This window comes from Somniosus microcephalus, unplaced genomic scaffold (assembly GCF_052327205.1).
Source record: "Somniosus microcephalus isolate GS21.2 unplaced genomic scaffold, FLI_Smic_1.0 unresolved_chr7, whole genome shotgun sequence".
NCBI classification, from domain to species: domain Eukaryota; kingdom Metazoa; phylum Chordata; class Chondrichthyes; order Squaliformes; family Somniosidae; genus Somniosus; species Somniosus microcephalus.
In genome coordinates, this window is record NW_028225185.1 from 12,674,143 (window position 1) to 12,701,764 (window position 27,622).

At 52.1% G+C, this 27,622-nt stretch overlaps 1 protein-coding gene across 1 annotated transcript in view; it reads left to right on the top strand.

Annotated features, from left to right (window-relative positions):
- The window catches only part of LOC147086544 (ubiquitin-associated protein 2-like), a 149,423-nt gene that overhangs the window by 73,354 nt on the left and 48,447 nt on the right, over positions 1–27,622 (top strand). The window contains 7 exon segments of the mRNA XM_085978268.1: positions 3,029–3,103; positions 13,437–13,522; positions 15,272–15,443; positions 19,633–19,835; positions 19,917–19,942; positions 21,940–22,187; positions 26,841–27,013. Of these exon segments, the coding sequence (XP_085834394.1) occupies positions 3,029–3,103; positions 13,437–13,522; positions 15,272–15,443; positions 19,633–19,835; positions 19,917–19,942; positions 21,940–22,187; positions 26,841–27,013 (983 nt within the window).

The following is a 27,622-nucleotide window of genomic DNA, read 5'->3' on the forward strand; positions in this document are numbered from 1 at the left end:
ATTTCAATCTCTACCTAACCCACCAACAGTCAGTCACCTTTTTCTTCTGGGTAAGTCCCCATGAAGTATTTATTATTCCCTACCAACTATATATTGGCCCAGAAATTCGGATCGGGAGCTTCCCGCACTCGCCTGGCGCGCCGGCCGTTGAGCTGTGGGATTCCGATCCTGGGCCTGCTCCAGCTGCCGGCGCGCAGTGCTTGCGTATCCCAGGGGCGCAGTTAGTTTGATGCGTCCCCTGGGATCACGTGGGCCATGGAGAGCCAATGGTAGCAGGGAATGCTTCATTCATAAGTTTGACAGGAAGACCTGTCAAACCTATAAATACTATAAGCCCCAAAACTTCAACTAATTTTTTTTTTTAAATAACGATAAATTACATGAAATAACTATTTTAAACAATTTAAATTTTTGAAAATATTAATTACATTTTCTAACGGGGCTAAAAATAAGCTTACCTTTCTTTAAAGTATTTAATAAGAATAACCCTGTGGAAAAAATGTTTTAATTTGAATGAATTCACCACTTGCCTTGTTAAAAGCTGGCCTTGCGCCTGCTTTTTACATGTGTAGCTCCTGGAGACTTACCCTCCCGGAGAAATCTGCAAAAAAAAAAAAAAACGTAAGTTCCAGGCGCACGCGCTGCCTCTCCGGCACACGTGTTCGAACTCTGAACCCCTTCCTTTAAGGGACCGGAAGTTCTGGTTGCCTGCACGAAACCGGCACTTCCATTGGGCCTACGGGTGAGCACCCCGTGCGTACTCGCCCGTGGAGACCCGAATTTCTGGGCCAATATTTCCCTATACAACTGAAGATTTCCGACCTATCACCTGACAGCCATGAATCCCATCGGATGGTTAACACACAATCTGTGCTCTACATAATCTGACTGTCCTTGACGGCAGTAGAACCTGGCACGTCCCTCGTCTATGTGGCACAGTAACGTACTGAAAAATGAACTCCTCCATTGAGTCTCGGGGAAACACACATTCAATTCTAAAGTCGCTGCCACTCTCAATATCCTGAAGCAAACAGAAACTTAAGGGCTGGATTTTCATTCAGGAGTCGGGTTGGAGGCGGGACGACAACTTTCGAGGTTGTAGTCCCGCCTCCATCGAGATGCGGCCAATCCACGCGATTTTCCCTTGATTGACCTTGTTGAGTCCGCCCAGCGGGCTCAGCAGGCCAATTAAGGGCCACCCGGCAACAGGTGATGTCATAGACTGAAATTTCATCTGTCAAAAAGTTTTGACAGATGAAATGTCAGCGTTTGACAGCTGTTTGAAGCTGTCAAACACTGACAGTCTTACTTCTAACCTGAGTCCTTCTACACAGACTCAGTTAGAAATCTCACCGGCACAGAAAGCTGCAGGCTGTCACTTTTGACAGTTCGCAGCCATTCTGCTTTCTGTGCCGGTGAGATGATGGACTCCCGAGACCTAAAGGAAGGAAGGCTGAAAAGATCATTTAAACTTCTTTAATCACTTTACACACACCAAACACACTTACCTTTGCACTCATGCACACATCACTCACCTGAACACTGGACATCTCGACCCCTTCAACCCGACGGGCCGACTCCTCCAACTTGGCGTGGTTTGGCGCCGTCGGGAATCCCACACTACAAGCTTAAAAATAGGGATTAGGCTAAAAACTGCCTGTTAACTACCTGTTAATTGGCACGAATCCCTTCCCGCCTCGGGGAGGCGGGTCCCAGTGCGGGGCGGGTACCCGCCTCCTTTGAAACTGGCATGGGGGTCGGGGACCCCTGATTTCGGGATTTTAACCCCCTCCCCGCATGCCTCCAATCCTGACTCCACGGCGCACTGAAAATCGAGCCCGAAGACTCGCACTCGGCAACATTTCCGGTTATCGAGGTGTTGTTTTCTGTGTATCAATTTTGCCGGTTATTAGCGATGATTAAGTGCCATTTAAACAAGAGTTTACTGTACCGCGGGGAAAAGTGCCTCGAGGCGCAATCGAGTGCACAAAAACCGCCAAGCCTCCCCTCTTTCCCTGCCCCCTTCCAATCCTTCCTCCCTCCTTCCCTCCACTTCTCCTTCCCTCCCTAAACAAGTAACGACTCTCTTCCCCCCCCCCCCCCCCCCCCCCCCTCCGACTGAGCAATGATTTAAAACCAGGGTCTGTCGGCCTGATTTGAGTGGTGCTTGTCCGGATGGAACCTCTCGGTGGTCTCGAATTTATGTTTTAGTAACCAGTTTGGAAGGCTTTCATTCTCTCTTTTTTACCCTCCTCTCCCCTGCCTACCCTCCCCACCCCCCCTCTCCCCTGCCGCCTCCCCCCCCCCCCGCAAATCTTGACGAACAGTGACGGGCTCTGGTATTTTCTCCGCGTCGCCGTTGGTGCGCGAGTCTGGGCGTTGACTGCTCAGCGGGCTTTGCGCCGGCACCCCTGCCTCTCCTCTCGAGCCCGCGCGCACGCACTTTCCAACGGGGGCGGGACTGGAAAAGCGCGGTCCTGGGCTAACCATCGAAAATCCAGGCTCCCGTTCTACCTGGGGGGAGTGCACCCGTGGCACAGATCAGCTAACTCTGCGCACAACCGGGTCGAGGCTCGGTACCTCCCACGTCCGCACCACACCAGGCGTTAGTGGGCGGGCGGGTGGGTGGAGATTCCTAATTGAAGTAGAACACTCTCTTACCCGCCAGTTGCTTCTCGCCGTATCTGTTTTCATAGCACTGCCTCTTTATTTTTGTTTGTACGGTTAAGTTTCTCCCGTTTTACTTTACCCGATAGCAGCCGTTTGCGAGTGGAGCGATCATTCGGTGGCCTTTGTCGCCAGCTGATGTCAGGAGGCTGCCTGCTGTTGGCTGAATATCAAGGAAAGTGGCGGTTCCTGGGCCCGGTCATGCATTTTTTCATTTTGATTTCCTCTCGAGTTTGCGCCGTGGCTGCTCAAGTGTTTTTTTTTATTTTTAAAAAGAGCCAGGAAAGCGATTCTATTTGTGCAATCTCCTAATACCAAGAGCCCTCCTGTGTTGATATCTCTAGTTTGCCATGTATTTCAGCCAGCACCAGGTACCACCTTCCTGACACCTGACGACAAAAGGAACCCGCCCAAAGCAGTTAATGGCTGCTATCAGGTAAGAGCGACTTCTAATCTCTTTCCTCTTCTTAATATAAACTTGTGACCTCCAGACTCTCTTGACTGTTCCGCCGCACTCCTGGCTGGCCGGCCTGCCACATTCCGCCCTCCGTAAACCTGAGGTCATCCAAAACTCGCCTGCCCCGTGTCCCGACTCGCACCAACTTCTGTTCGCCCATCACAGTAGCTGTCGCTCGCTGACCTGCATTGGTTCCCGGTTAAGCAGCGCCTCGATTTTCAAAATTCTTGTTTTCAAATCCCTCCATGGCCCTCGCGCCCCCCCTCTCTCTATCTCTGTAACCTCCTCCAGCCCCACAACCCTCTGAGATCGCTGCGCTCCTCCAATTCTGGCCTCTAGAGCATCCCCCCCCCCCCCCTGATTTCCATCGCTCCACCATTGGCGGCCGTGCCTTCAGCCGCCTGGGCCCCGAGCTCTGGAATTCCCTCCCTAAACCGCTCCGCCTCTCTCCTCCTTTGAGATGCTCCTTAAAACTGACCTCTATCACCTGTCCTAATTTCTCCTCGTGGATCGGTATCAAATTTGTTGTCTTAAAATACTCCTGTGAAGCGCCTTTGGATGTTCTCCTACGTTAAAGGCGCTATATAAATACAAGTTGTTGTTGTAAATTGAAAGACAGGTTTGCATTTCTACCGCGTACGCCCCAAAGCGCTTTACAGCCAATGAAGCACTTTTTTTGAAGTGTAGTCACTTGTAATGTAGGAAACGCAGCAGCCAATTTGCGCACAGCAAGCTCCCATAAACAGCAGCAATGTGATAATGACCGGATCATCTGTTTTAGTGATGTAGATTTGAGAGATAAATATTGGCCCCAGGACAACCGGCGAGAACTCCCCCCGCTCTTCTTCCAATAGTGGCCGTGGGATCTTTTACGTCCACCTGAGGGGGCAGACGGGGCCTCGGTTTAACGTCTCATCTGAAAGACGGCACCTCCGACAGTGCGGTGCTCCCTCGGCACCGCCCCTCCGGCGGTGCGGCGCTCCCTCGGCACCGCCCCTCCGGCGGTGCGGCGCTCCCTCGGCACCGCCCCTCCGGCGGTGCGGCGCTCCCTCGGCACCGCCCCGGGAGTGTCCACTTGTGAGACCCCGATGTCCTAATATCTCCATCTGTGGCTCAGTGTCCTATTTTGTCTGTGTAATGCAACCTGTTTGTCTTGCCTGTATTCGTTCTTGCCTGTATTCGTTTTGCACTCATGTATATTACCCTCCTCCACACGGTGTATAGTTTCACTTCCTCCCCTGACTAACCTGGAAGGTTCCAGGTCTTGGCTCTTGGCTCCGCCCCTGACTTCTCTTACTTAAAGATACCAGGATCTGTATGACTCATTCCTGTGAGCCAGTCGGTGTGTTGAGATGTTAGCTCTGATCTTGGTGATTAAAAGCCAACTCGTTAAAGTCTATAACTTCTAGTTTTGTGGTTATTGAAGGCACATCAGTCTGATAGCTGTATTTTTGTGCTCGAGTCTCTGGAGTGGGTCTCGCACCCACGACCTTCTGACTCGGAGGTGAGGGTGCTACCCACTGAGCCACTGGTTGACAGCACTGTTGCAGTTCACTGTATATTGAAGTTGAAATTGGCTTTAAATGCTTCCTGCTGATGGTCTTGTATGTAAATGCACCTTGTGGCATGATTTGATTGAAGTTTTCAAGATATTCAGGGAAACAGATAGGATAGATCGAGAGATTTCCGCTAGTTGGGGATCCTATGATGAGGGGGCAGAGTCTAAAAATTAGAGTCAGGCCTTTCAGGAGTGAAGTTAGGAAACACTTCTACGCGCAAAGGGTGGTAGAAGTTTTCGAACTCTCTTCTGCAAACGGCGATGCACGCTCGATTTTTGTTAACTAAAGGTGTTAAGTTATATGGGGCAAAGGCGGGTAGATGGAGTTAGGTCACAGATCAGCCATGATCTTCTTGAATGGCGGAGCGAGCTCGAGGGGCTGAGTGGCCTCCTCCTGTTTCTTAATGCAAGTTATCTCCCTCTCATATCGAGCCTTTCATGACCTCACCTGCCCTAATAGTTCCGACTCTGGCTCCGTGTCCTATCTTGTCTGATAACATAATTAACAGCAGGAGTTGGCCATTCGGCCCCTCGAGCCTGCTCCGCCATTCAGTAAGATCATGGCTGAACTTCGACCTCAACTCCACTTTCCCGCCTGATCCCCATATCCCTCGATTCCCCGAGAGTCCAAAAATCTATCGATCTCAGTCCTTGAATATACTCGACGACTGAGCATCCACAGCCCTCTGGGGGCAGAGAATTGCGAAGATTCCCCACCCTCCGAGTGAAGAAATTTCTCCTCATCTCGGTCTCAAAGCGCTTTAGTGTAGTCACTGTTGTAATGGGAAATGCGGCAGCCAATTTGCGCACAGCAAGCTCCCACAGACAGCAATGAGATAAATGACCAGTCTTAGCGATGTTGGTTGAGGGATCAATGTTGGCCCCAGGACACTTGGGGGTAAACCTCGCTGCTCTTCGAAATAGTGCCTTGGGATCTTTTACGTCCACCCAAGAGGGTTTACGTCTCATCCAAAAGACGGCGCCTCTGACAGTGCAGCACTCCCTCAGTACTGCACCAGCTGACACTATAGAGATCTGGAGAGACTGACTGCGAGCTGGAAATGATTACAACATAGTAACATGAGGGGGAGGCTTGGTATCCACGTAAGCCCTGAGGGCAAAGCTCAAGTGGTTTAAACAGTCAGTTGAACACATTCCCAAAATTGTTGTACCTAGCTTTTTTTTAACCTTGTTCCTCTCTACTGTTGGGAGTTTGTCTATCCCATTGTGGCTAAAGCAAGTGATTTCAATCCAGCGACTTACGGCTCATGACTTATTGGTGTCGGCCGAGGCTCGGTGGGTAGCACCCTTCGCCTCTGAATCAGACGGTTGTGGGTTCGAGCCCCACTCCAGAGGCTTGAGCACAAAAATCGAGGCTGACGCTCCCAGAGCAGTATTGAGGGCGCGCCGCACTGTCGGAGGGGCGGTACTGAGGGAGCGCCGCACTGTCGGAGGGGCGGTACTGAGGGAGCGCCGCACTGTCGGAGGGGCAGTACCGAGGGAGCGCCGCAGTGTCGGAGGGGTGGTACTGAGGGAGTGTCGGAGGGGCGGTACTGAGGGAGTGTCGGAGGGGCGGTACTGAGGGAGCGCCGCACTGTCGGAGGGGCGGTACTGAGGGAGCGCCGCACTGTCGGAGGGGCAGTACCGAGGGAGCGCCGCAGTGTCGGAGGGGTGGTACTGAGGGAGTGTCGGAGGGGCGGTACTGAGGGAGTGTCGGAGGGGCGGTACTGAGGGAGCGCCGCACTGTCGGAGGGGCGGTACTGAGGGAGCGCCGCACTGTCAGAGGGGCAGTACTGAGGGAGCGCCGCACTGTCAGAGGGGCAGTACCGAGGGAGCGCCGCAGTGTCGGAGGTGCCGTCTTTTGGATGAGACCTTAAACCGAGGCCCCATGGACTTATAAGATCCCATGCCACTATTTCATAAAAACATAGAAGATAGGAGCAGGAGTCGGCCATTCGGCCCCTCGAGCCTGTTCCGCCATTCAATGAGATCATGGCTGATCATTCAAATTCAGTACCCTGTCCCTGCCTTCTCCCCATATCCCTTGATCCCTTTAGCCTTAAGAAATATATCCAACTCCTTCTTGAATATATTTAATGAATTGGCCTTCTGTGGTAGAGAATTCCACAGGTTCACCACTCACTGGGTGAAGAAATTCCTCCTCATCTCAGTCCTAAATGGCTTACCCCTTATCCTTAGACTGTGACCCCTGGTTCTGGACTCCCCGGCCATCGGGAACATCCTTCCTGCATCCAGTCTGTCCAGTCCTGTTAGAATTTTATAAGTTTCAATTAGATCCCCTCTCATTCTTCTAAACTTCAGCGAGTATAAGCCCAATCGACCCAATCTCTCCTCATACGTCATTCCTGCCATCTCAGATATCAGTCTGGTGAATCTTTGCTGCACTCCCTCCATGGCAAGAACACCCTTCCTCAGATAAGGCGACCAAAAACTGCACACAATACTCGAGGTGTGGTCTCACCAAGGCCCTGTGCAACTGTAGCAAGACATCCTTGTTCCTGTACTCAAACCCTCTCACTACAAAGGCCAACATACCATTTGCCGCCTTAACCGCCTGCTGCACCTGCATGCTTACCTTCAGCGACTGGTGCACGAGGACACCCAGGTCTCGTTGCACTTCCCCTTCTCCCAATCTATTGCCGTTCAGATAATCTGCCTTCCTGTTTTTGCCACCAAAGTGGATAACCTCACATTTATCCACATTATACTGCATCTGCCATGCTTCTGCCCAATCACCCAACCTGTCCAAATCATACTGGAGTTTCTCGGCATCCTCCTCACAGCACACACGCTCACCCAGCTTTGCGTCGTCTGCAAACTTGGAGATATTACATCTAGTTCCCTTGTCTAGATCATTAATATATATTGTGAATAGCTGGGGTCCTAGGACCGATCCCTGGGGTACCCCACTAGTCACTGCCTGCCACTCGGAAAAAGACCCGTTTATTCCAGCTCTTTGCTTCCTGTCTGCCAACCAGTTCTCTATCCAAGTCAATACCTTGCCCCCAATCCCATGTGCCTTAACTTTACACGCTAATCTCTTATGCGGGACCGTATCGAAAGCCTTTTGAAATTCCAAATACACCACATCCACTGGTTCGCCCTTATCTATTTTACCAGTTACATCCTCAAAAAATTCCAGTAGATTAGTCAAGCACGATTTACCTTTTGTAAATCCATGTTGACTTTGTTCGATCCTGTCACTGTTTTCCAAGTGCTCTGCTATTACATCTTTTATAATGGACTCTAGCATTTTCCCCACTCCCCATTTCGAAGAAGAGCAGGGGGGAGTTCTCCCCAGTGTCCTGGGGCCAATATTTATCCCTCAACCAACATCACTAAAAACAAATGATCTGGTCATTTATCACATTGCTGTTTGTGGGAGCTTGCTGTGCGCAAATTGGCTGCCGCGTTTCCCACATTACAACAGTGACCACACTTCAAAAAGTACTTCATTGGCTGTAAAGCGCTTCGGGACGTCCCGAGGTGGGGAAAAGCGCTGTTGGAATACAAGTCTTTTTCATGACGCGACTTGCTGTACATTGCACACACTTTTATTTTTTTAGTTGCCACTGCTTTAGTGAGCATAGCATCAGGGACTGAGCAGGTAGATCCGCGACAACATGCATTTACAGGAAACTTTCGATTTACCGGCACCTAAATAACCAGAAATCTCGGTTAACCGGCAAAATTCAGGAGTAGGTTTTACTTCATATTGTATTTGCCTTCCTCCGTCTGTTGCTGTGCAAGGGTGTGGCTGCAGCTGTTGCTAAGCTACAGAGACGCTTGGAACTTGTGGCCATTGTTTACTTACACGTTTGTTGCTTTATACGGAGCTCTCGGCTCTCCCTATCTTTTACTATAGCGTTCGCGTTATCCGGAATTTTTGATGAACCGGCACCATGTCGGTCCCGTCCGTGCCGGATAAGAAGTTTCCTGTGAATAGCGGCCTTAACGTAGTTATAAAGTCCTGCGGCACTTCAAAAGCGTTGAAACATAAAATTCTCAGAGGGCTTCATAAGGTAGATGCTGAGAGGCTGTTTCCCCCTGGCTGGAGAGTCTAGAACCAGGGGTCACAGTCTCAGGATAAGGGGTCGGCCGTTTAGGACTGAGATGAGGAATTTCTTCACTCCGAGGGTGGTGAATCTTTGGAATTCTCTACCCCAGAGGGCTGTGGATAGATTTTTGGGCAGAGAGATTCAAGGGATATGGGGATCAGGCGGGACAGTGGATTTGAACATAACAATTGGAGCAGGAGTCGGCCATTCGGCCCCTCGAGCCTGCTCCGCCATTCAATGAGTTCATGGCTGATCTTCGACCTCAACTGCACTGTCCCGCCCGATCCCTATATCCCTTAATCCTCTGCAGTCCAACAATCTATCGATCTCCTCCTGGAATATACTCAACGACTGAGCCTCCACAGCCCTCTGGGGCAGAGAATTCCAAGATTCACCACCCTCTGAGTGAAGAAATTCCTCCTCATCTCAGTCCTAAATGGCCGACCCTTATCCTGAGACTGTGACCCTGGTTCTAGACTCTCCAGCCAGGGGGGAAACAGACCCTCAGCCTCTCCCCTGTCAATCCCCCTCAGAATCTTGTATGTTTCAATGAGATCACCTCTCATTCTTCTAAACTCCAGAGAGTATCGGCCCAGTCTACACAATCTCTCCTCATAGGACAACCCTCGCGTCCCAGGAATCAATCTAGTGAACCTACGTTGCACCGCCTCCAAGGCGAGTATATCCTTCCTTAGATAAGGAGATCAAAACTGTGCCCAGTGCTCCAGGTGTGGTCTCACCAAGGCCCTGTACAATTGTAGCAAGACTTCCTCACTCTTATACTCCAACCCCCTTGCAATAAAGGCCAACATGCATTTGCCTTCCTAATTGCTTGCTGTCCCTGCACGCTAACTGTTTCCTATACGAGGACACCCAGATTTCTCTCAACACCAACATTTAATATTTTCTCACCATTTAAAAAAAAAATACTCTGTTTTTCTCTTCCTCCTACCAAAGTGAATAACCTCACATTTCTGCCCATTATAGTCCCATCTGCCACCTTACTGCCCACTCACTTAACCTGTCTCTATCCCTTCGCAGGCTCTTTGCATCCTCACAGCTTACTGTCCCACCTAGCTCTGTACCATCAGCAAACCGGAAGGACCGAGTGCAATGTATACAAGTCATTTAATGTGTTGCGATCGAAGCTCAGCCGTGATCTCATTGAATGGCGGAGCAGGCTCGAAGGGCCGCGTGGCCGACTCCTGCTCCTAACTCTTATTTCTTACCAATTTTGACACTGCGCCGCAGACGGAGATATTAGGACAGGGGTCCAAGATCAGGCAAGAATGGTGTTTGGGGTGTGGTTGGGGGGGGGGGAAGGAGATGTGTGTGTGTGTGTGTGTGTCAGGAGAATGAGCGTAGCTGGTACAAACATGACCCCGCCTGGCAAGTCGCAGCTTGGAGCACATGATTTTTGTCCTTTTGGTTGCACCATATTCCAGAGTTTAGAAGATCCTGAGGGGTCTGTGGAGAGGATGTTTCCTCTTGTGGGAAATCTAGAACTAGGGGTCACTGTTGATATAGAATTAATTGGTGCCTGAGCGGACTAAGTGATACACAAAGTCGACGCGTACCCAACTTAACTCTCTGCTTTAAATAAACCGGACACGGACACCAAGCAAAGGAGAACAGTATTTATTATACTACAGAGCTCTGGGAGAAGCGCTAACACCTTATGGATGTGATCGCCAAACTTCTCAATTTTGCAATAGCAGCCGTGCTCCTTTTATACCATTTAAAAACAGGAAAGATACCATATTACATTTGACCAATCGGGCACTTTAGCATTCTTTAACTTTGGCCAATCCGATAGCTTAGCAACCCTTAATCACATTCTATCAAAAACAAGTTGATCATATCATTATACCGTTAGCAAACAACTTAATTATATTACTGTTCTGTGCAAGTGACATCACACGTTTGTTGTAAGCAGATCAAGTCAGCTGCCTGTTGTGCCAGTGTCTGCAAAATGTTAATGAATGTCCAGAATTCAGCAGGCACTACGGTGCCATTTAAAAATTTTCTCCAACACTGTTTAAAAATAAGGGGTCGCCCATTTAAGACAGAGATTAGGAGAATTTTCTCTGAGGGTGGTGAGCCTTTGGAACACTCTTCCTCAGAGGGCAGTGGAAGCAGAGTCTTTGAATATTTTTAAGGCAGTGGTAGATCGATTCCTGGTGAGCACGGGAGTGAAAGGTTATCGGGCGTAGGCGGGAATGTGGAGTGATCGGATCAGCCATGATCTTATTGAACGGCGGAGCAGGCTCGAGGGGGGCCGAGCGGCCCACTCCTGCTGCTAGTTCGTATGTTCCCATGATCACCGTCAACGAGAGCAGAGGTGCGTTGTAGCCGGCCGTTGGGAAGGACGGGCTTTAGTGAGAACTAACACCTCTGAGCGGCGTTCCCTCCCCAACCAGGGCACGCGGCCCGCGCATCAGTCGGCAGGTCCCGCACAAGCTGGACGAGAGAGCGCGCACGCACAGCAAATTTAAAGGGACCACGCGTGTAAGAAAATTAGAGGGAACAGTGCTTCCGAGCTATAATACTGTAATGGGCGAGGAGGTGACTCATAAACCCAAACCCAAATCCAGCAGTAATAAAAACAGAAAAGGCTGGAAATAACTCAGCCGGTCAGGCAGCATCGGTGGAGAGAGAAACAGAGTTAACGTTTCAGGTCGATGACCCTTCGTCGGAACTGGAAAAAGCTGGGGGTGGAACCGGTTTTTAAGCAAGTGTAGGGCAGGGAGAGGGAGTAACGAACAAAAGGGAAGGTCTGTGATAGGGTGGAAGGCAGGAGTGATTAAGAGAAAAGGATGGCGGTGCGAGGCAAAAGGAGATGGTACTGGGACAAGTTAAGAAACAGAAGATGGCTCCAGATGAGGTGTAAATGGCCACAGGTAAATGCACCTTCAAGTAACATTTAAAAGTTTCAGGAAGTGTGGGCTGATCCATCGAAGTGATTTTTGTTCCTTCACGGGATGTGGGCGTCGCTGGCAAGGCCGGCATTTATCGCCCCGTCCCCTGATCGTCCTTGGGAAGGTGGTGGTGAGCCGCCGCCTCGAACCGCTGCAGTCCCCCCCCCCCCCCCCCCCCCTGCATGGCGTAGGCGCTCCCACAGCGCCGTTGGGGAGGGAGTTCCCGGATTGTGACCCAGCGCCGCCAGCCGAAGGAATTGAACCAAACGTTTGTCCGTTGAGAGGGAACTGATCATTGCGCGCGCCAGCCGGGGGACGAGGGTGCGCGGCCGGCCAGGGCGGATACCTCCCGTGAATGGGACCCCGGGCGGGGCAGGTGACTTGTGCCTGCGCTGCGGTTCTGGGCAGAAGAGCAGCTCTCTGCGACCAGCACGGAGGAGGAGGTGAGGCAATAAAGGGACACAGTCGGTGGCGCTGTGCGTCAAAATGGGAAAGTGGTTCTGTCCGCAACGCTAACAATTTAAAAACTGTTCTCACCGGGTATTGAGTGTTAGACTGCGGTGTTCTTTACAGCCTGTGCATAATTCTGATTTACAGCGGAGAAGATGGAACCGGTTGACAACCTTGGTGCATTTTATTGAAGAAGGCTCCCTCGCAATGTTAAAGATCTCGGCCTGTTAAGAATGCGTGCTGATTTAATGTCCGATTCACAAGTCCGTTTTCAGTGGCTTAACTACTTACTTAGGAAGGCAAATGGTATGTTGGCCTTCATTGCAAGAGGATTTGAGTACAGGAGAATGGGTGTTATACAGGGCCCTGGTGAGACCACACCTGGAGTACTGTGTGCAGTTTTGGCCTCTTACCTAAGAAAGGATATACTTGCCATAGAGGGAGTGCAGCGAAGGTTCACCAGACTGGTTCCTGGGATGGCAGGACTGTCTTATGAGGAGAGATTGGGTCGACTAGGCCTGAATTCACCAGAGTTTAGAAGAATGAAAGGGGATCTCATTGAAACGTATAAAATTCTGACAGGGCTAGACAGACTGATGCAGGGAGGATGTTTCCCCTGGCTGGGGGGGCGTCTAGAACGAGGGGTCACAGTCTAAGGATACGGGGTAGGACATTTAGGATTGAGATGAGGAGAAATTTCTTCACTCAGAGGGTGGTGAACCTGTGGAATTCTCGATCACAGAAGGCAGTGGAGGCCAAGTCACTGAATATATTTAAGAAGGAGATAGATAGATTTCTAGACACACAAGGCATCAAGGGGTATGGGGAGAGAGCGGGAATATGGTATTGAGATAGAGGATCAGCCATGATATTGAATGGTGGAGCAGGCTCGACTGGCCTACTCCTGCTCCTATTTTTCTGTTTCTATGCTCTTAACCGGTGACCGGGCTCTGGGGAGGATAGCAGGGAGAGGGAGCCATGTCAGCACAGCTTTTGCTGCACATTCCCCTGGGGGCTGTATAATGTTGCAGCCCGGATTGTTTTAATCAACTGCAAACAAGAGGGTCCGGCTTCTCTCGCCACCCCCCTCCCTGTGTGTCTCCAGGCGCAAGGTCGCCTTAACCCGATGCGTGATTATAGAGCTGCGTCGTGAGGGTCTGTGGTGGCATCGGGTTGAGGGTCTGTGGTGGCATCGGGTTGAGGAATACCGAGAACTTGTCGGCTGGCAATGTAACAAAGTTTAAAATGGTTTTTAGATCTTTCTACCCTCTCCTGACTAAACATCAAAATTGACTTCCTTCCTACAGCTGTCGGAGACGAAGATTTTCACCTCCTCCAATGTTGGACCCCTACCTTCGGGAAACGAGACTGTGACAATCACAGCAGGTCAGAGGTATGTAGTGCCCTCTTTTGTGATAATTCAGGTAGATCCTCTACATTACAACCCAACCACTTAAAGCCTTTCCACCATCTACAAGGCACAAGTCAGGAGTGTGATGGAATACTCTCCATTCGCCTGGATGAGTGCAGCTCCAACAACACTCAAGAAGCTCAACACCATCCAGGACAAAGCAGCCCGCTTAATCGACCCCCCCCCCCCCCCCCCCCCCCCCCCCCATCCACCACCTTAAACATTCACTCCCTCCACCACCGGCGCACCGTGGCTACAGTGTGTACCATCTACAAGATGCACTGCAGCAACTCGCCAAGGCTTCTTCGGCAGCACCTCCCAAACCCGTGACCTCTTCCACCTAGAAGGACAAGGGCAGCAGGCGCACGGGAACACCACCACCTCCAAGTTCCCCTCCAAGTCACACACACCATCCTGACTTGGAAATATATCGGCCGTTCCTTCATCGTCGCTGGGTCAAAATCCTGGCACTCCCTCCCTAACAGCGCTGTGGGAGCACCTTCACCACACGGGACTGCAGCGGTTCAAGAAGGCGGCTCACCACCACCTTCTCAAGAGCAATTGGGGGATGGGCAATAAATGCAGGCGACGCCCACATCCCATGAATGAATTTTAAAAAACATATGTAAACTTGTCACGCTGTAATTACACCCGCCTGCCAGCGATAGGTGCATCAACCTCGTAAAACAGTACAGGAAGACAGCCTCTGGTCAGTATATCCTGATAAAACGGCATTAGATATTCTGGGAAATGACTTGGCACTGTTGGGTGGCAAAAACAGGAAGGCAGATTATTATCTGAACGGCAATAGATTGGAGAAGGGGAAGTGCAAAGAGACCTGGGTGTCCTTGTGCACCAGTCGCTGAAGGTAAGCATGCAGGCGCAGCAGGCGGTTAAGAAGGCAAATGGTATGTTGGCCTTCGTAGCGAGAGGATTCGAGTACAGGAACAAGGATGTCTTGCTGCAGTTGTACATGGCCCTGGTGAGACCACACCTTGAGTATTGTGTGCAGTTTTGGTCGCCTCAACTGAGGAAGGATGTTCTTGCCATGGAGGGAGTGCAGCGAAGATTCACCAGACTGATACTGGGATGGCAGGAATGACGTATGAGGAGAGATTGGGTCGATTAGGCTTATATTCGCTGGAGTTTAGAAGAATGAGAGGGAATCTCATTGAAACTTATAAAATTCTAACAGGACTAGACAGACTAGATGCAGGAAGGCTGTTCCCGATGGCCGGGGAGTCCAGAACCAGGGGTCACAGTCTAAGGATAAGGGGTAAGCCATTTAGGACTGAAATGAGGAGGAATTTCTTCACCCAGAGAGTGGTGAACCTGTGGAATTCTCTGCCACAGAGGGCGGTGGAGGCCAATTCATTAAATATATTCAAGAAGGAGTTGGATATATTTCTTAAGGCTAAATGGATCAAGGTGTATGGGGAGAAGGCAGGGACAGGGTACTGAATTTGGATGATCAGCCATGATCTCATTAAATGGCGGAGCAGGCTCGAGGGGCCGAATGGCCTACTCCTGCTCCTATCTTCTATGTTTCTATGACACTGTTGGGTTAAACTGGCACACACTTCATGTGCATTGGCTGGCTCAGACTGCATCTGGGCCTCCGTTAATAGCTCTTGATCACGGCGCGTTCTCGTGTGCGATTGATTATCCGCCCTCCTGAGAAGCGGAAGCGAAAAGAGCTCCACTTAGCATTTTCCTTTCCTTCTAATGTAGGATCGACCTGGCTGTATTGTTGGGTAAACAGCCCTCCTCGTCGGAGAATGAGCCAGCTCCCTTGGACACCTCGGCCTCACCCACGCTCTCTCAACCTCTGGTGTTCAGCAATTCGAAACAGCATCCAGTGGCACAGCCATCTCCTCCGACCACTTTCCCTCAGCACAATATGGTAAGCGTGGTTGGTTGGTTGGGGGGGGGGGGGGGGGTGGCGGTGCGGGGTTGGGGTACAGGTCCGGTTTTGGCTTTGGAGCAGTGAGGAAATCTTGTTCTGCTGGTCTGCTCTGCTTCTGATTAATGTTGAGGGAATGAGTCTGAAAGAACGTGGGATGGAGTTCTGGGCAGCATAAGGAGCAGGAGTGGGCCATACGGCCCTCGAGCCTGCTCCGCCATTCAATAAGATCATGGCTGATCATCGGCCTCAACTCCACTTTCCCGCCCGATCCCCATATCCCTCGATTCCCCTAGAGTCCAAAAATCTCTCGATCTCAGCCTTGACGACTGAACCTCCACAGCCCTCTGGGGGAGAGAATTCCATAGATTCACCACCCTCTGAGTGAAGAAATTCTTCCTCATCTCAGTCCTAAATGGCCGACCCCTTATCCTGAGACTGTGACCCCCCTGGTTCGAGACTCTCCAGCCAGGGGCAATCGGCCTCTCAGCCTCTATCGAAACCTATAAAATTCTGACAGGACTAGACAGACTAGGTGCAGGAAGGATGTTCCCGATGGCGAGGGAGTCCAGAACCAGGGGTCACAGTCGAAGGATAAGGGGTAAGCCATTTAGGACTGAGATGAGGAGGAATTTCTTCACCCAGAGAGTGGTGAACCTGTGGAATTCTCTACCACAGAAGGCAGTGGAGGCCAATGCATTAAATATATTCAAGAAGGGGTTAGATATATTTCTTAAGGCTAAAGGGATCAAGGGATATGGGGAGAAAGCAGGGACAGGGTACTGAATTTGGATGATCAGCCATGATCTCATTGAATGGCGGAGCAGGCTCGAGGGGCCGAATGGCCTACTCCTGCTCCTGTCTTCTATGTTTCTATGTTACCCTGTCAAGCCCTCTCTCAGTTTTATACAGCGGGACGGTAAAGGGGATCAATGCATTCTCCAGTGTGGTAGTGAGCCAGTGCGATCTTGGGTTTGAGTCCCAGTCTGTCCTGAGTTCGGACCGCAGTAGTGGTCCTCCAGTGCCCCAGGGTTGGAAGAGGAAAACACACCAGCGCTCCCATTCCTGGTGACTGTCCCAACAATCCCGGCTGGAAATGCAGATGTGGAGACATCTGGACGGACGGGATTGATTCCACCCGCCACACACTCCCACCTCCCCGGGCGAACCGTTCACTCGTGCTTCGACTGTTGGGTGTTTACGCGCAATTAATGGCCACTTGCGCGAAACCCGTACATCGAGAAGGGAAAAAGCACTTTGTGGTTCCGTTCCCTGGTCTGCTGAGAGTTAGCTGATCTCTGTTTGGGTGCACAGTTGGCTTCCGTGCCCTCTGCAACAGGTGGGGGCAATCAGTTGGCGTGCCACTCCTGCCCACTATCCAGCAACCCTTGTTGGAAATGTGCGGGTGTGCACATATTACATAGAACGTCCAGGCCAGTCGGCTCAACTGGTCCGTGCCGGTGTTTCTGCTCCACACCGGCCTCCCTCCCATCTCTCCATCTCACCTCATCAACATATCCTTCTATTCCTTTCTCCCCCGTGTGTTTATCCAGCTTCCCCTTAAACGCATCTACACTACTCGCCTCAAGCCACTCCCTGTGGTAGCGAGTTCCACATTCTCACCGCTCTCTGGGTAAAGAAGTTTCTCCTGAATTCCCTATCGGATTAACATCTGTTGGGGTCTGGATCGGGCGTGGCTACCAGTCAAATAGCTGGGACACACTTGAAGAGCGAGCACATCAAAATATTCCCAGCAAGGACGAGAGAAAATGGGGAAAGAAGAGGGAAAAAACAGACCCAACATTCCAAATCCCACCCTTTTTCAAAGGAAGAAATGTCTGTTGGGACCAAGGCGGTGATGTTGGACCATGAGCCGTGACATCAGTCCGATCAGGCAGTCTTAGCAATCCAAGATAACAACAGAAAACGCTGGGGAAAACTGAGCAGGCCAGGGCAGCATCGGTGGAGAGAGGAACAGAGTTAACGTTTCAGGTCGATGGCCTTTCGTCGGAACTGGAAAAAAAGCAGGAAACGGAACAGGTTTAGGGGCTGGGAAAAGGGGGGAGGGGATGATAGAACAAAAGGGAAGCTCAGTGATAGGATAGAAAGCAGGAGAGATTGAGAGAGATAGAGGGCGAGAGGAGGTGGTAATGGGACAGGTTAAGGAATAAAGGGTGGCTCTAGATGGGGTGTGAATTGTACTGGCAGAATGAAGGACAGCTGGCATGTGGGAGGGAAGAAAAAAGGGGGCCAAACAAAAATTGTGGATTAAAAAAAATATATATACAGGAAACTTTGTGCTATCCGGCACCCACGGGACCGAGCTGCTGCCGTTGCCTCAAAACTGCCGTACTCTCCAGAGTTAATGTTGAGAGATAGGGAGATTCTTATCTCCGTATTTGACAACAAACACTGTTGCTTAGCAACAGCTTCCAAACACTCGGGTGTGGCCTGCACGCTCTGTATATGAAGCTGTTGCTATAGCTACAGACCTTGCACAGCTTGACTGTTCAAACAAAGCAAAAAAAAACAAACAAAAAGAATAAAAAATGGCGGCTGATTTTTGCCGGTGGCTCCAGATTGCCGGATAGCTCACCTCCGGATAGCACAAAGTTTCCTGTTTGTGTGTGTATATATATATATATATATATATATATATTATACTAGCTGAGGGGAGCCCGGCTTTGCCAGGGCTGTTTTGGGCTGGGCGGTTTAAATCGAGTGGCAGGCTTTGGGCCCTGTCTGTGTCCCTCTCTCAATCTGCTGCCGGGCAACATTTCTACCTTTTAATACCGTGAAAGATGAAAGTGAAAGTACTTATAAAACGTTTTTGGTAAATCTTATGTTATTTTTAAAAGAGAAACTAACTTTTTCAAAGCTGGATAAGGAGAGTAGTTTGAGCTGCAAGCAGTGAAAGGAATGGCTGGCAGATCCCGGAGATGAAAACGATTAGTCCCGCCCCCACACACACTTAATACCTTGAAAGATGAAAGTGAAAGTACTTATAAAACGTTTTTGGTAAATCTTATGTTATTTTTAAAAGAGATACTAACTTTCAAAGTAGTTTGAGCTGGAAGCTGCAAGCACTGAAACAATGGCTGCCAGATCCCCGAGATGAAAACGATTAGTCCCCACGCACACACACACACACACACACACACACACACACACACACACACACACACACACACACACACACACCGATTGGCCAACCATCAGGGGACCGTACTGTAGGATTGGTCAATCGTGACGGCACAGGATTGGTCGAACCTTGACGTCAATCAATGCTAGCAGATAATGAGTTTAATTTTGAAGGTTTTTTTTGCATAAGGCGCGAACAATTTTCGTCCGACAGAAAAGTAAATACGCTTACCAGCGTCCCGGAAGCGTAAGCCTTCTTCGGAGGTAACGCGCGCGTAGGTACGCCGTATAGCTTTCGAGCGCATAGCCGGACAGACGCACACCCGAGGACAGACAGAAGGACAGACAGATCGACCGCTTTATATATATAGATAGATATGTATATGTGATAGGGGCCGAGGTTATGATCTGAAATTGTTCAACTCTCTGCTGAGTCCAGAGGGCTGTAGAGTGCCTAATCGAAAGATGAGGTGCTGTTCCTCGAGCTTGCGCTGTTCCACGGAAGCTCAGCGTATGAGGCCGAGGACGGTGGGGGTCTGAGTGGGAATGGAGCTGTCGTGTTAGCAATCCGAGGTCTGATTTCAGTCAGGTCCGCAGTCCCTCGGGTGCAGGAATCATTGGGGACGGGGACTCTCCGGTCACACACCACCCCCCCCCCCCCCCCCCCCCAACCCCGGTAAGCCAATTTCCAAATGAGCAGGCCAAGCTGTCGCAGATGGGCAGGCAACGGGAAGTCGGCCAGTGCTCCCTGCCGGCCGGCTTTACCCAGTGGTCCTCTAGCAGTAGCACGGCGCGTCGTTGGGTCCCTCCAAGCCAGAGCTCTTGCCCCAAGTTCTCTGAGCTTGGGTGCGCCAGGTGAACCTTTACCGGAGCGCGGGCAAGCCAGAGTTCTGTCTGCGTGAATCTCTTGATGGCGTTGGTTGGGTTTCCACGTGACATCTCCGGCGAGTTGCCCCATGGAGTTGTCAGTGAAGGCTGACGTTCCAGAAGTCCTAAACGATTTAATTTAATGTTTTCCCCCCTCCTCCTCCTCCTCTCTCGCCTCCAGGTTAGCATGCTGAGCAAGAGCTTCGGCGACGTCAGCGAGCCCAAGGGCGGCAGCAGCACCGCCGGATCGCAGCTGCTGGAGCAGCTGAAGACTGCCCAGGCCCTGGCACAGTTGGCAGCCCAGCACACGCAGCCCACCAGCAACGCCGCCTCTTCCTGGGACATGGGGCCCACGTCACAGCCCTCGGCGCTCGGGCCATTTCGGTAAGAGGCGCATCGACTGTGGGGGGGTGGAGGGGGTGCGCTTCTGCTTTGTATGCCCGCGCAAGGCATTGTAATGGGTAGAATAGCAGCTCGGGGTGTACGTCCAGGTGCGTAATGCATGTGCATCAGAAACATAGAAGATAGGAGCAGGATTCGGCCCCTCGAGCCCGCTCCGCCATTCAATGAGATCATGGCTGATCATCCAAACTCAGTATCCTGTCCCTGCTTTCTCCCCATATCCCTTGATTCCTTTAGCCTTAAGAAATACAGGAAACTTTTTTTTTATCCGGGACCGACGTGGTGCCGGTTCATCAAAAATTCCGGATAACCGAAAGCTATAGTAAAAGATACGGAGCTGAAAGCTCCGTATAAAGCAACAAACCCTGTTACTTAGCAACAGCTTCAGAACAATGGCCACAAGTTCCAAGCGTCCCTGTAGCTTAGCAACAGCTGCAGCCACACCCTTGCACAGCAACAGACCGAGGAAGGCAAGTACAATATGAAGTAAAACTTACTTGAACCTACTCCTGAATTTTGCCGGTTAACCGAGATTTCCGGTTATTTAGGTGCCGGTAAATCGAAAGTTTCCTGTATATCTAACTCCTTGAATATATTTAACAAATTGGCCTCAACTGCCTTGTGTGGTAGAGAATTCCACAGGTTCACCACTCTCTGGGTGAAGAAATTCCTCCTCATCTCTGTCCTAAATGGCTTACCCCTTATCCTTAGACTGTGACCCCCCCCTCGAGTCTGCAGGTCGTGGGTTCAAGCCCCACGCCAGAACCGGAGTGCGATTCCGCGCTCCCTCCTAAGGGAGTGTCGACTCGGAGCTGTCGCCCTTTGGGAGGTTGATATCCCCCCCACACAGCCTGCGTTTTTGAAGATTCCAGAGGGATTCTCCCAGTGGATCCGACCGACCTGTCACTGATCTCACTCGGGGGTGGGGGGGGGGCGGGGGGTAATGCTACGACCGGCCTCCGATGTGGGAGAGCCATGGGAATTCCTGGTTGCTACCCAGGGACTGCTGCTGGAAAGAAAGACCAGAATGACTGGACAGTCAGTGCCGTCGGCCTGTCTGGTTGAGTTAGTTTTTTTATTTATTCGTTCACGGGATGTGGGCGTCGCAGGCAAAGCCGGCATTTATTGCCCGTTCCTAATTGCCCTCGAGAAGGTAGTGGTGAGCCGACGCCATGTCCATTGTAGCCGTTTTGTGAGTGGCTTGCTGGGCCATTGCAGAGGGGCAGTTAGGAGTCAACCACATTGCTGAGGGTCTGGAGTGACACATCGGCCAGACCGGATAAAGACTGCAGATTTCCTTCCCGAAAGGACATTGGTGAACCAGATGAGTTTTTTACGTAACATGGTCACCGTTACTGACATGAGCTTTTTATTCTAGATTTTGGTTTAATTAACAGAATTGAAATTGCCGTGGCGGGATTGGAACTCCCATCTCTGGCTCCTTAGTCCAGTAACATACCCACTATGCTACCGTGCCATTGTTGCAGTCCGCTGCACTCCAGAATTTCTATTTCAATTTCAATTTTATTTGTCACACAACCAAATACAACAAGTGAAATCCAGTCAGTGAAATGCTTTTTTCTTAACAAGCCGAGCGCACCAAGCAGCAAAGGACACTTAGCTGCCTGGTACGCACGGAGCCCGCAAGGACGGCAGCCCATCTTCATCGGCGCCATCACAAATAGGACCCCGCTCTCGCCTCGCTCCGCCTTTCCCCGCACTCCTGCCCGACAATCTTCAGCCGCCATGGTACCGACGTCCCCCGGGGCCTGCTTCTCCCTGGCTCTCCTTCCTCCCGGTCTGACCTCCGAGCCTCCCGCCGAGGAGCTGCCGGCCGCCGTGCTACTGCGGGTCGTGGTGGCCTCCATCGCTGCTTCTGCTGCCTCCTCGCCGAACTCATCAGCGCCGATGCGCAGCGTCTGTAGCGGGAGTGGGCCGACCGACTCAGGGAGAGCGCTTACCCTGCGACCGTAGTGCAATATTGCATGCATGGAGGGGGGGGGGGGGTTGCCACAAATAACGAGCGCGGATCTCCGCCTGGTGAAGTCCTAACGATGCTGACCGCTGTCTCTCTCTTTTGATTAAGAGCTGAAAAACCAAACAGAATCTTCAGTTCACAGCCCCTTCGGCCAACGGCCGTCCTACTCCAACTCCAGCCTGATGGAGGTCTTCATCCCCACCAAACAGCCGACGGCCACGCCAAACTCCCCTCTGCCGAACAAGTCCAGTGCCGCGCAGGTCTCCCCCGGCTCCTCGGAGAACCAGTCCTCCAGCCCCCAGCCCGCACAGCAGAAACTGAAACCGCAGAAGAAAAAGGCTTCTATTTCTTCTAAGGTAAGAGTCAACTCACTGGAAGATAAAAGAAAAATGAGAGAGAGAGCGCGCCTTTCACCACCTCGGGACGTCCCAAAGCGCTTTACAACCAACAAACTTTTTCAAGTGCGGTCGCCGCTGTAATGAGGGAAACGCGGCAGCCAATTTGCGCACAGCAAGCTCCCACAAACAGCAATGTGATAATGACCAGATCATCTGTTTTTAGTGATGTTGATTGAGGGATAAATATTGGCCCCAGGACACCGGGGAGAACTCCCCCTGCTCTTCTTCCAATAGTGGCCGTGGGATCTTTTACATTCACCCGAGAGGGCAGACGGGGCCTCGGTTTAACATCTCATCCGAAAGACGGCCCCTCCAACAGTGCGGCACTCCCTCAGTACCGCCCCTCCGACAGTGCGGCACTCCCTCAGCACCGCCCCTCCAACAGTGCGGCGCTCCCTCAGCACCGCCCCTCCGGCAGTGCGGCGCTCCCTCAGCACCGCCCCTCCGGCAGTGCGGCGCTCCCTCAGCACCGCCCCTCCGGCAGTGCGGCGCTCCCTCAGTACCGCCCCTCCGACAGTGCGGCGCTCCCTCAGTACCGCCCCTCCGACAGTGCGGCGCTCCCTCAGTACCGCCCCTCCGACAGTGCGGCGCTCCCTCAGTACCGCCCCTCCGACAGTGCGGCGCTCCCTCAGTACCGCCCCTCCGACAGTGCGGCGCTCCCTCAGTACCGCCCCTCCGACAGTGCGGCGCTCCCTCAGTACCGCCCCTCCGACAGTGCGGCGCTCCCTCAGTACCGCCCCTCCGACAGTGCGGCGCTCCCTCAGTACCGCCCCTCCGACAGTGCGGCGCTCCCTCAGTACCGCCCCTCCGACAGTGCGGCGCTCCCTCAGTACCGCCTCTCCGACAGTGCGGCGCTCCCTCAGTACCGCCCCTCCGACAGTGCGGCGCTCCCTCAGTACCGCCTCTCCGACAGTGCGGCGCTCCCTCAGTACCGCCCCTCCGACAGTGCGGCGCTCCCTCAGTACCGCCTCTCCGACAGTGCGGCGCTCCCTCAGTACCGCCCCTCCGACAGTGCGGCGCTCCCTCAGTACTGGCACTGGGAGTGTCAGCCTAGATTTTTAAGCTCAAGTCTCTGGCGTGAGACTCAAACCCACAACCTTCTGACTCCGAGGTGAGAGACAGAGTGTGCTACCCACTGAGCCACAGCTGGCCCCTCTGGATGACTAGATTAGCTTATCAAGAAGCTCTTGTGAGTGCTATCCACCGCACGCCTGGCTGCAGGGAAGCCTTGAAGTGTAGGCTTGACTCGGTTGGCAGTTCATCAGATAAGAAATAGGAGCAGGAATAGGCCGCGCGGCCCCTCGAGCCTGCTCCGCCATTCAATAAGATCGTGGCTGATCTTGGGCTCAAAGCCACTTCCCCGCCCGCTCCCCATAACCCTTCACTCCTTTATCTTGCAAAAATCTGTCTATCTCCACCGTAAATGTATTTAATGACCCAACTTCCACGGCTCTCTGGGGCAGAGAATTCCACAGATTTATGACCCTCTGAGAGAAGAAATTCCTCCTCATCTCAGTTCTAAAAGGGCGACCCTTTATTCTGAAGCTGTGCCCCCGAGTTCTAGATTCCCCCACGAGGGGAAAACATCCTCTCTGCAGCTACCCTTGTCGAGCCCCCTCAGTATCTTATATGTACCCTCGATTCTGGAGTCCGAAAGGGTTATGGACTAGTTCAGAGTTCGAGTGCCTTGTCCAGGCTGACTCTTCAGTGAAATACCGATGGCTCCTGGCTTTGTTGGAGCTGCTGTCTTTCGGCCCGGGTGGCCGTAAACGATCCCGAGGCGCTGTTTGAAGCAGAGCGGGGCGGTGAGTACACTCGGTGTTCCGGCCAGCGTGCGAGCCCTGGACCAGCGCCCACCCAAAGCGGATTGATTACCTGCTCATTTATCTCATTGCTGCTGGGTGGGACCTTGGCTGCTGCATATAAGTAAGCTGCACTCTGAAAGTAATTCATTGGCTGCGACGAGCTTTGGGACGTCATGATGATGTGAACGGTATTGTCTAAGTGCAGGCTCGCTCTTTGCAGGGCTCCTCCGTGCAGCCCTATTTGGTGCCCATAGAAGATAGGAGCAGGAGTCGGCCCCTCGAGCCTGCTCCGCCATTCAATGCGATCATGGCTGATCGTCCAAATTCAGTAGCCTGTCCCTGCCTTCTCCCCATATCCCTTGATCCCTTTAGCCTTAAGAAATATATCCAACTCCTTTTTTAGGGGGGAAAATTCAGAATCGCCCCGTTTGGGGCACTATTATCGGCCGTGCGCCTGGCGCTAATTAACGCCTCTGACGGCAAACTTGGCTTTTATCGCCCCCGGAGGTGATTGGAGCGCTAAATCAGGCGCTTCACACCTGTCTTAAGGTGCAAAGGCCGAAGAGCGAGGCGCTACCTCAGAGCGCTGGCGAAGCAAGGAAGGGCAAATCAAAATAAACCTGCAAAGTGCTGCTCAGTCCCCAAAACTCCTTCACACAGCGTTGAATCTCTCCAGAAGTCTCTCTCTCTCTCTCAGAATGCGTGGTGCAAAAGTGTCACCGACAAAAAAAGGCAGGAAGCGGTCGCCTTTAAATAGCGCTCCCCCAGTCCCTTCCCGACAGCAAAACGCTCCCCTCAACCTGTCGTTGCTAGCGGCAGGTGGTAAGGCAAGGGGGCGCCACTCAATATCCGGTCCGGGGCGCTGCGCACTCGACTGACGTCACGATCTGCCGGCGCAGGAGATCGTGGCGGTAGTGTTTAGCGCCGCCGCAAAGTGGCTAGTTAACTTCGCGAGCGGCGCAAACATCGCCGCGCCCGGGCGCTAGTTGCTTTGCGCCCCAATTGGCGTCCTCTTAAGGCGTTAACTGGAGGCGCAAACAACTGAATTTTTCCCCCTTAATGAATTGGCCTCAGCTGCCTTCTGTGGAAGAGAATTCCACAGGCTCGCCACTCTCTGGGTGAAGAAATTCCTCCTCATCTCAGTCCTAAAATGGCTTACCCCTTATCCTGAGACTGTGACCCCTGGTTCTGGACTCCCCATTTTCTGTTAAGAACACAGGAAGGAGCAGGTGTAGGCCATTCAGCCCCTCGAAGAATCCCGTCCCTCCAGTGACCGACTCGCTCGCCATTGGAAACACTTTATCCTGCTTTTGACCGTTTCAAGACCCCTAATAATTTTGAATACTTCTATCAGATCGCCTTTTGGCCTTCTTTATTATTCTAATAATATCGCTGCTTCCTTTTAAAATGCGTGTGCATTGTCTGAACAAAGGAGCGTAAGATTTGGAGCAGGATTCGGCCCCTCGAGCCTGCTCCGCCATTCAATAAAATCATGGCTGATCATCAACCTCAACTCCACTTTCCCGCCCGATCCCCATATCCCTCGATTCCCCGAGAGTCCAAAAATCTATCGATCTCAGCCTTGAATATACTCGGCGATTCATCCCCCACTGAACCAGGTGCTTTATCCACTTTGAGCACCTCCAACCTTTCTCATGCGCACATACATCTATCTAAATGCTGCCTGCTTCTCCATTCAGCCGTGGCCCAGTGGGTATCTCTCTCTCTCGTCTCTGTCGGAAGGTTGTGGGTTCGAGTCCCCACTCCAGAGAGTGGAGCACAAAATCTAGGCTGACACTCCAGTGCCAGTACTGAGGGAGCGCCGCACTGTCGGAGGGGCGGTACTGAGGGAGCGCCGCACTGTCGGAGGGGCGGTACTGAGGGAGTGCCGCACTGTCGGAGGGGCAGTACTGAGGGAGCGACGCACTGTCGGAGGGGCGGTACTGAGGGAGCGCCGCACTGTCGGAGGGGCGGTACTGAGGGAGCGCCGCACTGTCTGAGGGGCAGTACTGAGGGAGCGCCGCACTGTCGGAGGGGCGGTACTGAGGGAGCGCCGCACTGTCGGAGGGGCAGTACTGAGGGAGCGCCGCACTGTCGGAGGGGTGGTACTGAGGGAACACCGCACTGTCGGAGGGGCGGTACTGAGGGAGTGCCGCACTGTCGGAGGGGCAGTACTGAGGGAGCGCCGCACTGTCGGAGGGGCGGTACTGAGGGAGCGCCGCACTGTCGGAGGGGCGGTACTGAGGGAGCGCCGCACTGTCGGAGGGGCGGTACTGAGGGAGCGCCGCACTGTCGGAGGGGCAGTACTGAGGGAGCGCCGCACTGTCGGAGGGGCAGTACTGAGGGAACACCGCACTGTCGGAGATGCAGTCTTTCGGATGAGGCGTTAAACCGAGGCCACGTCTGCCCCCTCAGGTGGACGTAAAAGATCCCACGGCCACTATTTCGAAGAATGGGGTAGGAGGGAGTTCTCCCCGGTGTCCTGGGACCAATAGTTATCCCTCAATCAACATCACTTTTATAAAAATAAAAAAATAAAAAAAAATGATCTGGTCATTATCACATTGCTGTTTGTGGGAGTTTGCTGTGCGCAAATTGGCTGCCGCGTTTCCTACATTACAACAGTGACCACACTTCAAAAAAAGCACTTGCTTTGCTGCAAAGCGCTTTGGGCCGTCCTGATGTTGTGTGTATATATAAATGTAAGTCTTTCTTTCAGCTGACCCCTGGCAATGTGTGCAAAATGTAACCATTTTATTTGAACTTTTCTCTCTCTCGCTCTATTTTCTCCTCCTCCCCTACGTAGATCCCATCTTCTGCCGTGGAGATGCCTGCTTCGGCAGACATTGCCGGGTTAAACCTGCAGTTTGGGGCCTTGCAGTTCGGCTCCGAGCCTATGCTGCCCGAGTACGAGTCAACCCCGACGACCAATGTGCCAGTGAGCCAGCCCCAGAGCAGCCTCTACACCAGCGCTGTAAGGTAAGTCCCAATGCATTTTGTCGCTTTTTTTTTTCTCCTCCCGCGCAGGTCAGTCAAAATGTAGGAGAAAAGTGAGGCGGGAGTGCTGCCGCGAAGCCAAGGACTCGCTCTTGTAGCGATTATGCAATTAGGAGGGTAGATGGTAGATGTTTCCACTTGTGGGGGGAGACCAAAACTAGGGGTCAGAGATATCGGGGGAACATAGATGTCGGGGAACATAGGGTCTAATGAGAGGGAGGAACTGAAAGAAATCAGTACAGGAAACTGCGCTATCCGGCACCAACGGGACCGAGCTGTCGCTGTCCCATCAAAACTGCCGGACAAACCAGCGCTAATGTTGAAATATACGGAGCTTTTCTAGCAACAAACCCTGTTGCTCAGCTTCTAAACAGTCGGCCGTACCTTGCAAGCGTCTCTGTAGCTTAGCAACAGCTTCAGCAAGACCTTGCAGAGCCTGACTGGTGGGGGAAAAAAAGCAACGAGAAAAAAAAAACCTAACGAAACGGCTCCTGATTTTTGCCGGTGGCTCGAGCATTCCGGACAGTTAACCTCCGGATAAACCAAAGTTTCCTGTATTTGTAGGGAAATGGTGTTTGGGAAATTGACGGG